This window comes from Schistosoma haematobium, chromosome ZW, assembly GCF_000699445.3.
Source record: "Schistosoma haematobium chromosome ZW, whole genome shotgun sequence".
NCBI lineage: Eukaryota > Metazoa > Platyhelminthes > Trematoda > Strigeidida > Schistosomatidae > Schistosoma > Schistosoma haematobium.
In genome coordinates this window covers 49,143,832-49,156,096 of record NC_067195.1, presented here as the reverse complement: position 1 = coordinate 49,156,096, position 12,265 = coordinate 49,143,832, and the positions used below count along the sequence as shown (strand labels likewise).

General features: G+C 33.9%; 1 protein-coding gene across 1 annotated transcript in view; it reads right to left on the bottom strand.

The window, feature by feature from the left end:
* The window catches only part of WDFY3 (WD repeat and FYVE domain-containing protein 3), a 108,798-nt gene extending 101,178 nt beyond the window's left edge, over positions 1–7,620 (bottom strand). The window contains exons 1-9 of the mRNA XM_051208673.1: positions 7,373–7,620; positions 7,214–7,337; positions 6,906–7,177; positions 5,988–6,180; positions 5,391–5,574; positions 4,253–4,419; positions 2,535–2,740; positions 1,663–1,760; positions 302–480 (exon numbers count right to left, since the gene is read on the bottom strand). Coding sequence (XP_051071719.1) covers positions 302–480; positions 1,663–1,760; positions 2,535–2,740; positions 4,253–4,419; positions 5,391–5,574; positions 5,988–6,180; positions 6,906–7,013 — 1,135 coding nt within the window. The 5' untranslated portion in view covers positions 7,014–7,177; positions 7,214–7,337; positions 7,373–7,620. The remainder of the gene's footprint in view (positions 1–301; positions 481–1,662; positions 1,761–2,534; positions 2,741–4,252; positions 4,420–5,390; positions 5,575–5,987; positions 6,181–6,905; positions 7,178–7,213; positions 7,338–7,372) is intronic.
* Positions 7,621–12,265: the final 4,645 nt, after the last annotated feature.

The window sequence follows — 12,265 nt, the reverse complement described above, 5'->3', positions numbered from 1 at the left end:
CTGACTATCATTTGCAATGAACAAATACTATAAAGTAAACAACCTACAAAAGATACAAGTAGGTTTGAAAATGAATCATGAATGCGAATAGTTGATTGGCTAAACAAATATATCGATCGAATATATATTTAATGATATTTAATACTTAATCCTAATACGTTATATCTTATCTATTATTAACAATAAACATAATCAAATCGAAAGGACCAAGTATTTTACTTACAAAAATATCAAGAACTAGTAAACACATGTACAGAATAAAAAAAATTAAAAGAAATAATTTTTGTAAAAAGAAACCTACATGAGGCACTAGAAGTTGTAGAAGGGTTACAAAAAGTTTCCACTTTATCAATCAAATAATTTAATAGATCTATGCTCAATTCAATTAATCCAACATCATGAAATACATCCTTAAAAACTGGACTGATTCGTAGAAGTTGAATAAAGTGACGATAGGCAATAACCAGAGAAGGGGATAAACTGAAAAGTAAACAGAAATGAACAAAATAAATCAGAATACAACCTATTTTTACTGATAATATTGGAAGTAAAACCATCACGGAATTTGATACCGATAGGAATATTTTATTTTCCAACTATCATAACTGAGTATATGATACTTCTGAGAGAAAAGAACAGTCTCGACCCTGAGATGTAGATGAATATTCCCTGGAAACTTCACGATAAAAACTGTGGTTTTTTTTAAAGATTAAATGGACTACGAAGTAACAGAACATTCCCAAAGCGTGCCAAAATACACTAAATGAGTATTGATTAATCATCTCTTCAATTCAAATGATTTTGTTTTGGCGCTTTATTATAACTAAGGTTTTTACAAGCTTTATAGTAAAATATGTATACTAAAACACCGTACATGTAATGAGGCTGATAACGCAACTTGGCTGCTTGAACCTCAGTGGGTGGACCGAGTTTCGAATTCATGACTAGTTAACTGAATATCGAATCTCCAAACCAACGAGCCGCAACTGTGGAACATGTGTTTTTATTTTGCAACACTTTATGTACCAAAAATATTGAGCAGAGTAACTTCTGTTTTGCGTTACAATGTAAATCAGAGATCCACAGTTTATCACATTCGTGACTATGTGATGTTATTTGTTCCAATCCAACCTTATATATTCATTTCACCACTATCAACACAGCTTTTATAACAAATGGAACGAATCATCAACAAATCGACTTCAGTTGGTTTAACATACTTTTGAGAAGTGTTTATTTTTAAGTCTTTCTGTTACAACTAATATAACGAAACGCTAAAACAACAAAGGTTAATCCATCCAAAGAGTTATGTTGTCTTTCAGTTACCTAATGATGACCACTAACTCAGTACCAAAACGATAGCCATCAATTATTCTTTACCGAAAAATATTTTTAAGCTTATATAAATAATTCAATACAAAATGAATATGTTGATAAAGTTTTACACACACAGCCAATAGTAGGGTAGAAGTACTCGAAATTCACAGATCAACCAAATGGTTTAACCACTAAACATTAGAATAAACATCTGTCAATCATGCTTGCTTTATCAATATAACAGAAATTTTAAAATTACTCCAAAATCTAGACATAATTTCAGCCTCCAATCGTATTCCCATGAAATAAACAATAAAATGGGTAGCTAATCAAATATTCACTAACTTAAATAGTTTCATTTGAACGACAATACTACTGATTTCTTTCATGAATACATAGTGTAATTTGTTCACTAGTGCTTCAAGTAAATCAAAATAGGCCTCCTGATATGAAAAAAAGAAGGAAAACGAGTGATTGTGAATTTTTAAAAATATTAATGTTACAGGCAAATGTAAACATAATCATTTATGAATAGCTATTTATAGAGTGTTTTTTGCATGAATCCTTAAGAAAACTATTAATAAAAGAAAGACTAAAGTTGGTAATAGCCAACATTTATCAAAATAAAATAAAAGAAGATAAACGAACTTGATATTTTAAGCATTCAAATGATAGTAAAGTATCATTAATCTTATCGCTACTTATTGACATTGTAGAGAATGTTATCAATGAACTTATTCTTTAAAAAAACTGGTTAAGCGAAAGTAAATATTTATCATTTTAATAGAATAGTAAACCTTTAATGTAAACTGGTTCACAATGATAAAGACTGTGCTTAGTAATTCATCATGAAATCTTATGACAATATCTCAAGGTAAGAAGATTGCTTGTTAGTAAAACTTGACTTCATATTTCGATTCAAGTGAGATTACTTCTAGTTAAAATAAGCTAATGATAATATTGCCTAAAACGACAATGAAAGCTTTGCAATTAAAACCATTAAGGAATACAGCAACACTAAAATAAAATAATTTGCCCAAATAAAATTGCCAATTTAAACAAATAACATAAGCTTGATGTTCGTAACAAAATGAAACAATAAATCAGATGCAATTATTTGAAAAGTTCTACTTATTTACACATGTATCATCCGCGTGCATATCACATATACAGAGTAATTCATAAGAAAGTCATAATTATTGATAGAAATTCCTAACCTGGATTTCATATGATTTTTCAAATATTTTTTTGGCAAAGACAACCAATATATTTTGTTGTTCTAAAATGAAATAATTTGCCAAATCCTGAAGAAAAATTGACTGGACTGTCTTCAAAACTAGTAAACTAAGATGATTTGTTGAAGATCTGTTGAACAGAGATTGTAATACATCAAATGCATACATGTTACGCACACTTTTTCTGGCTATGATGAAATCAGAAAACACAATAAATTATTTATTCAGTGAAGCATTTATGTATTTATTTTCTGAATATCAATCTGAATAACTTAAGTACGCCAATGAAACGAAATAAAAATCCAATTTCTTAACGATTAGCCTAGCAATGAGTAGAGACTATACAGGTGAAGAATCAAATGATATATGAGATGACTTTTTTCCTATCACTACAATATTATGAACTTAATCCTCATAATTAATACTTATTACATACAAAATACATGAGACCCACTTCATATGTACATCAAATCTATTCGTAAATAAGTGATGAGGCCGAAAAATAAGAATATATCAGTAGATAATGCCAAAATAATACTTAGATGTAAATTAGTCGTCAAAACAAAGAGGATATCAAACGGTTAGTTGGTCATATGTAAATTATAAACCGGCAAATGAATCGGTTTAAGTTGCTACACTACATTAATATAGAGAGATAAAATTGCCAAGACTAATCCCAGAGTAGTAGAAGTAGTAACATCAATATTAGTAGTAGAAAACACTAGGCCTAAACAACAATTCGAGAATGAATTCGCGGAATAAAAAGCATAAGGACTTTAGAACAGAGTGAATTTATCTGTGCCATCGTAATCGATTATGAGCCATGTCATCCAATCTACAAACAGTGGTTATCAAAATCGCCCAGACCCCGACCGGATAATCTGCATCCACCAACATGGCCTAGTCCAATAGTTAACAACCAACCTACTCCAGCTCACTGTGGGTTGCGGTAGGTGGTGGCTGGGCATACGTAATACATATCCCAACTACTTCGGTCGGTGAAGCGTTATTACCTTATCAACAGATTTTTCATTTCTATCTCAGCGTTGCTTCCTCAGTGGTCTCAACATATGCAAGCAATATACTGATGACCAACCTACGAATATATATATAATATTAAGTAATACATATGAAGTTACTGAGTGTCAAGTAACTTGGTTTCTGTAATATGACAGAATAAATCTAAAAGCAGTTGACTAAAGTCTAAAAATATTCAGTTATCAGCTGAAGTCATCTACAATTATAGCTAATTCATAAATATGAGTAAAATTAATCTCCCCAGTTGAAAACTAGTTTGAAAGTGCCTTTTTACAGTCCAAATGATGAAATTCTCTAAATAAATGAACATATTAGTGGAAGATGTGAATAACGAATTTTGTAGAGATCAATTTAGATCAACATAAAAAAAAATGATAAGCAAGTGTTTTCATACAGTTAAATCGAATGTAAACCTTATCTACGTGTGACAAAAAAATAATAAAGCAGATAGAACAGGAACCTATGTTCCTTAAATTAAATATATGGCTACTATTAGTTTTGAACGCTCGGCAGAAATCCATCAGGTAACAACCATGAAAAAGAGAAACTAGCATTAAATTTTGAGTACAATTCTTAATTAGGTATTGTAGATAAACATGGTATTGTGTACAGTTAAATACTTTTATACGAGAAACTTTAAATACAGAAACCACAGAATATACCTTCGGTTTTCGGCATATAAATGTGAAACCCTGGAATTTTGTGGATTTGTTCTCCAGCCCCTGCCTTAGGACGAAGTTCTACTGGGCCACATATCGCCAGATGACCAACAAGAGCCACAAGAGTTTTTAAGGAGTTTTCGGAGTCTGGACATCGATTTTCCTCAAGTCTAATTAAAAGAAATAAACAAAACAAAGAACTTAAAGTATTTAAGATGATTTGGATATGTATTACACGCTAAATTTAAAGTAACTATGTGTAGTAGATTTCATGATTAGAACAGAAACTGTAACTTCTTGCCTTAAAACCTACAACTAATTACAATATATAACACAAAAAATTACACTTTAGACAAGCGAAGTTTTATTTGGAGAAAACGGACATTGAACTCTCTCAACAAAAGTTCTACAACAACCCAAAAATGAGTTTACTTTAAAGCATTCAATCTTTCTTACTGGAGTTGAAAAAGCCGTTATTAATGTTATATATGCTCTATTACCAAACACAATAATTGTCCGAATACCAAACTAAAACCATCCAAGAAAGCATTTCGCAAAATTCAAAACAAAAATAATAATAATAAAGTTTATGTCGATTAAAGCAGCGATTGTATCAAAATCTCACAGTAATGTAGATTTTTAAAAAAATATGGGGTCCATACACTCGTATCCTTCAAGCCTAAACAAACAATACCAACACAAACTTGAAAAAACTGCAAATAACAATTAACTTAGTTCCGATTTCAATTGACCTGTTTTTACAATCCTCTTCTTGTGATTCTTAAACGCACCTATTGATCCTTTTTCCCGACCACTTTGGTAAAAATACTGTCAGCACTGTCTTCAAGAGCACACGTTCACACAGGCTTTTGCGATCTAGAAGCCTTGAAGTGCAGACAATATGCAGAAAATCATGATTTAGTTGAGAATATTTTTTTCGATTTCCACTCTAATATATTTAGCACTTTATGAAAATTCATTTGTTGCAAAACCACTGTGAAGGATTTGTCAGAGAACAAAAACAAATTCACAAAAGACATCAAAATATATTGAGGTGACAAACAAAGATACATATTGAAAGGGGCTTATTAAATAATAGGAACAACTTAATAAAATGTCTTTTTCCAAAAAAGTAACTTACTTGAGACAGAAGTCGCTAAGTACAAGGTATCCATTATTGCTTCGGAAATCATCCAAAAGAATCTGGTCATCAGTAGATGATTCTCGAACAACATGAAGCAGTGAGACAAAACTATTCACAAAATCTTTCGAACCTGACTTGCTTTCAGAGAGATTCTTGAGACTGTGACAAATACATTCCGAGTCTGAAACCAGAATAATATCGTAACATTTTTGAACTGCTTAGAGTACACTAGATGAAATTTCATACTACAAAAATCGAAACACTGAAACAGTTGAATACATATAATACTCATGATGGAATTTGCATCAATTTTGTCACAAGACACTTCACAGTCTAATTACATTCTGCTTTCACTTGAAAGCCTATCAGAATTTAACAAAATATGTCTTATCATTATTTGTTTCGTATAATATCGAGAGGTATTTTAATGGATTTGAACTTGGAATTGATTTGTTTGTGAGTGAGACAAACTTTTATTGCGTGCATAAAACTAAATTTTAGCTCTCATAATTCAGTGTTTGCTTAAGAACTCAAACCGCATGAGGTATACCTTTAAGGATTATTTAGTATAGAATTAAGCACTAGGTAACTCACCGTGTATGCACTTTGTTACAACAGGAGTCAGAGAATTCTGAGCAATTGTAGACAATACCACAGTGGCTGTCACTCGCCAACAGGCATTATGAGGTGCGCACCAGTCTGTTAGAGCATTGAAAAGATGACATAAAGCATCTTTACGAGCCAATTCCTCGGCTACTACGGGATACAAACAGAGCCGCTGAAGTAGCTGAACAATAATCACAAAACATCAAGAAAACTAGAACCTAGTTAGTTGTAAAACAATAATTAACAATGTGCACACTTGTAAGACAATGTAAAAGCTTACATAGGAATGAGGTGCTAACAGTTGCGACTTTTCAACTAAGAGAAAAGTATGAACGGAAATCAAACATAAACCGTGCTAGTATTTTAATACCGTACAAAGAACGAGTCATCTTAACAAGAATCTATAAACACTAGGTTTTGCCTTGCTGATGGCCCCAGTCCGAAATCTTAAACTCCCAAGACGGTTAAGATCAGTTAGACTTAAAGAGTTGATAAAGTATATCAGACTGACTGTATCTAGCCTTTTTACAAAGCTAGCAGGCGGAAAATAATTATACACGGAAATCAAATACAGTTTAAACAATTAAAATGAGACTAGTAATAAACTTTCAATCAATATTCATTAAGGCCTTGAAGGGAGAATTATTGTATGCTGGTTTGTGAAACTGCACACAAATGGAAAAGATGTACCGAAGACCTTAAAAGGAGTGAGGGTCGTGCGAGATTTGAGAATTACAATTAATATTTTAGACAACAGTAAGAGAAACCTATATTCCTCATAAATCTATACATATTTCTTTTATTGCGTTCACTTATCTTAAGTACCCGGAAAATATTATCTCCAAAGGCATATATTAGAAGTATAGTTGTTCCCAAAAACGTGAATTTATGTTAATCATGACGTACTTCTCGAAACTTTGTATGGAATGTACACCGAGTGGAATATTTCTCAGGAAGATCAAGAAATATGTACAAGCATTTGACCAATGTAGATGGTACTGAAGCGGCTGTCATGCATTCAATTAAACTAGTATGTCCAGTGCTCATTAAATTTAAAGAGTTTAGTAGATATGACCCTTTATTGGTAATTACAGCGTGTTCATAGTCAGTAACTTCGAGACAGTCCCCAACGTTCTCATCTGGCTCAAGAAATTGGGCAATAGTAAGGCCTCCTTCCTCTAAAAAAAAGGTGAAACAAACAAGAATTATAGTACCTGAAGACTTGTTCGCCGCTCTGGCCTTAATTTCACGCACAAACAATTGCGAGACACGTGCACAAAATATATGTATATCTGGGAATTTATCAACAAAGTCGACGGGTTGGGCATCGTGAAAAACCTAAACTACAATGGAACTAAAAGGAAACAGGTAACCTTGCAGAAGTATGGAAGTGTGTTATATAAAATAGTATCCTTATCGTCATTGTTTTGAGCTTGTACGTACTGATTGAACAATGATAGCAGTCTGCGACAGTCAAAAGATATAGGTGAGCAGGTTTCTCTGTTAACACTTTTCGTCAAATGCCTCCTCATGAAGTTCATGACCCGAATCCTGTTTATATACTCACTAACCAAACCATACAGTAAGAACCAAATGACCTCCAAAAGCTGGATTAAGCGCCTAAAAACCACAATCCAAATAGCGTAATATAAACTATCCACAATCCATTACATCTGTAACGTTAGTTATTAGACAGATTTATTTATTTTAGCAAGTGCAACATAGTTCTGCAATGCCTGGTGTTAGATGTTCAGTATAAGCAAATTCTGAATAGCATTTGGAAACAAATGGAAAAGATTTTCCGGGAAAAAATCAGATGGAGAATCCTGGTGGGAGGCTTATGCTCCTCCACGAGAGGTAACAGGAGTAAGTTGGTTAGAGTTGCTAGAGCCAATAGATATATTGTTACTGAAACGTCTACTGGTTTGCTATAATATAGAACTACATGTCTAGAAGAGGAGTGTAAAGATTAAATTAGCTTATTCACTCCTTGAAGATGAGAGAAAAGAAATGTCGTGCAAACACAACAAAAATGAATCAGTTACCAAAAAGGTTGATATTCAACAAATTTTATGTCGTAGGAAGTTTAGATAGATGGTTGACCGTGATAATTGAGATAAAACCCAATGTAACAGTTTCCATGTATGGATGTGCTCATATATCTGCGAAGAACCTCTCGGCCTGCATTTCACATGACATCCCTTTTTTACTTTAAACATAACGCCTTTTATTTTGTTCTCTTTATTCACTAGCATTGTGTTCATCTTTCAGTATGTTTGCAATTGTTATTGTGCTGTCTACAGATTTGATACTTCGAACAACTCATTTACGTCACAACGACTTATTTCACTTTCCTTTCGCTTAAAATTATATTTCAGGGGCCCACATAGTTAACAGCCGCAGTCTTTATTGCTCTTTCTTGATTCCACTAATTTGACCCGTTTGTGTGGAACAGAATCATTTTCCCACTTGTAAGGAGCATCTAATGTCGTTGACAAACAACGAACAGTATAATTCTCCCACGTCTTGGGTTGTGATAATCTTATAACTGTTTTCGAATCTTTTCAGATGGTCAAACTGACGTTACTTGACTGATGTAAGTTGAGATTTACCAAGAGTTGTTATAATTACCCCGTGTTCTTTGAAAGAAATATTGTTTTCATATATTTTATTTATTATTGTACCTACATTTTCTATGGCAGTACTTCTTACGTAATGTTGTGCATGTTCTTCTATTCTATCGCACAAACTTTGCTGACCGCCATTGTCCTTCGGTCTATTTGGAGCCAAAGAGAGTCACTGATGAAGAGGCCAATGGCACAGATATATTGTTATTATAGGAATTCCCACAATTCTGAACTTCACAACCGCTTCAATGAAAAGACTTCATGCGCTATCACAACTATTAGTACTTAGACATAATCCTGATATTGAAGACAAACACTGTGCTCTGACTGGTTTATCACAGCTGGTTGACGTCAAGAAAAGCTAACGTTTGTCATCAAGTAAATTGTATAGAGCCAGCACTTGTGGCAGCTTGACTTCAGCCCATCTACATGGTGATCTCCTTAATTTATTCTCTGAAAATGTAAACTAATCTTGTAAGACCCCACTTCAGAATTTGTTAAGGAAAGTGGATAGCCTGATACCAAGCATAGTAGTCCAGGTTGTGGAGTTGTTGGGTTATGGTCTACTATGATATTAGTACTGCTCTAATAATGGACCTCAGCCTGAAATTGTAGAGTTATCATGATATAACTGCTTAATCTATATGATCTTACGTGGAAGTCACATCACTGTCTACACTGACTCATCTTTTCGTAACGATTACCAATATATGATGGAGAACACATTCAGACTGGAAATGGAATAATATATTTATTATGAGTAAAAGACAAAAGGTAATATTCAACAGGAACGACGCCTGCAAGGCCGAGCCATGCCGTTCGGCCAACTCGGATTAATTCCATTGATTGTTCCCGCCTTCTTCGTCGTTGGGTTTTACTCCGCGCTAAATGTCGAATATCTATTTCTCCAACTGTCTCATGTTGAGCTTTGAGGATTGTGTAGTTATAGCCCAATGCCACTACAGAGTCACTGAATTATGCAGGTTCAACCTAAAGTACATACTTGAAGTCAATACGCCAATGCGATCAATAAATTGGTAGGATTAGGAGTAATAGTTAGACAGTATGATTTAACTCATTACACTGATTATAGTTTTAAACCCACCACGTCCTAGGTGACATCGAGTTACCAAACGACTGCCAGACAAAATGTCTAATTTAACTTCGAACAGTTCTATCTCCTGAACACAATACCGCTTAAAAAATTGTGGTCAATGTAAAAGCACCCCTCACTTCAAGATTTTTCATGGCTTATGTCCTGTAGATAAACTAAATATGGTTCCTAAACCCGACTTTATGCTTCTAGATGCATTAAATCTACCTGATACAGCCAGCCATACTACCCGAACTCTCTACTATAAGTAGAAAATTTATAATACATGAGTGAACCTTCTTGCGATGTAAGGAATTTCATTGGCAAACCATGCTTCCGTAGCATATTATAAACTGCCCATTACATAACCTTCATGAGCCTTGAGTGAACAGGTACTTTCGTGAGATTTATAGGCGTATTAAGGCAGTCTACTTTGAAACTTGAAGTGATGCTGTGGTTGTATTTATTACTAATCACACGATCTTTGAAGCTGAACACATAATTACCGAAATCTACATTCAATGTGCAGCACTCAGAGGATGCGCGAAATGCTGAGCGCGGGAATACAGGGTTATAAAAGTGGCGTAGCTCGGCCATGCAGGCGTGGTCACTGTGTGACATATTCCTTTTCATATTATACGTACTAACCCTAGCCCAAACGTGTTCTTCAGAACAGCTAAACATCGTATTGTTGACTAACACCATAGGACATAACAGTATATAAAATGATGTGACCTCCACTTAAGATCTTATATATTAGGTGGTCAATCGTGACAAATTTACAATTTTGGGATTAAGTTTATCGCTCTAATAACCAAGATAAGTGTACTAATATCGAACTAGATCATAATCCTACACTGATGAGCCTGACTAAAGAAATGGAGCCTGCTATCAATTCTCATATTCACTTTGGCTTAATAGATTGATTTTTACTTATTTTAACCCACTGCTCTGTTAGTTTATTGATTAGTGCTCACCTGTATTTTATCATGATATTGGTTAGTACTCGTAACCCCCTATTCTGTATTTAGGGCAATCAATAAAAATAGGTTGCGCAGTGTTCATCTGCTCTGTACCACTCTTCTGTCTCAAGTTTTTTTACTGCTATATGTTCTACTTGTGAAAGATAAAAGTAATATAATACATTCAGTATATAGACACTTACTTGAGACGAAGACAATAACGGTAGTAGTGACACATTTTACAAAACTGTCGTCATATGACGCTCAACAACAGAAGCATCCAAGGTACTTCCTTGTATTTATGAGTGGACCGATCTGGATAAATATTCTCATTTTAAGCGGTCTGTTATGGGAGTCACTACAGTTTCGCTGTCATTCTTAGTAAAGTGTAAATTAATCTTATAGGTCGATGTCACTGCTGTCTTACATGTAATCTGTCAATAAAATTAATCGCTGATATGTTAGAGTGAGGAGGAATAAAATAAAAACAGATCATTACCACCTCCTCCACGATTCCTCTCAACTTCAGTTGTTAGGAACTAGTTACATTATGGTGTACACAGAATCTTATACTGTTCATTTTCTACTTCTGATGCTTAAACACACAAACGAAAATGAAAATCAAGTAACTCCAGTTACTAGACTTATGCGCTTCAACACTTTGTAGTGACAACGGGCCCTAATCACACAATCCACGAGACACCTGGGAAAAGATATTCAACATCCAACGCGGAGAAAAACCCAATGATGGAGTAAGCGGGATGAATTTAATTGAATCTAATCGGGTGGCATGGCTTGCAGGCGTTGTCATTCTGTATGACTAGTTTTTACTCATATCAAATATATTATTCTATCTCCAGTCTGAATGTGTTCTCCATCATATATTGGTAATTGTTACGATACGATGAACCAGTGTAGACAATGGTGTGAAATCCACGTAAGACCTTATAGATTAGGTAGTCATATCACGACAAATCTACAATTTTAGGATTAGGTCTATTATTAAAGCAGCACTAATAACGAAGTATACCATAATTCTATTACTTCCTTCCACTAAGGTTATTATATTGACCAAAACGAACTTTGGTACAACCAAGTATACTAGATTAAAGATGTGTAGTAATTACCTTCGTCTGAATGGAAGTCTAACAGAAAATAGTTTACTATAGACAATTAAGACTATAAACCCAAAAGGCAAACTATAGGCCAATAATACTTACCTAAAAAAGAAACGACATTATTTCGGGATGGAAGACTCCAGTCATTTAGGCTTCAAAACACACCCTACAGCACGACTACCAGAACTAAACCTAGTCTCAAACCGTACTTCATTATTCACCGACGGTCTACTTTGAAACAATCTTCACTATTATTAGGTATTCTACAACTTGAAATATCATTCCAGCATGCAATGCATGTATTCAATGTAATGTAGCCTGGCAAAAGTAATACAAATTGTAGTCACAGCGACCAGCACAACAAAATTTGATTTTTAATAAAAAATAACATGATAATGTGATAAATTCACTGACTACATAAGTGTAAGCATGACCGTTATTGAAGCCCCTGATACAATTAGTTGAC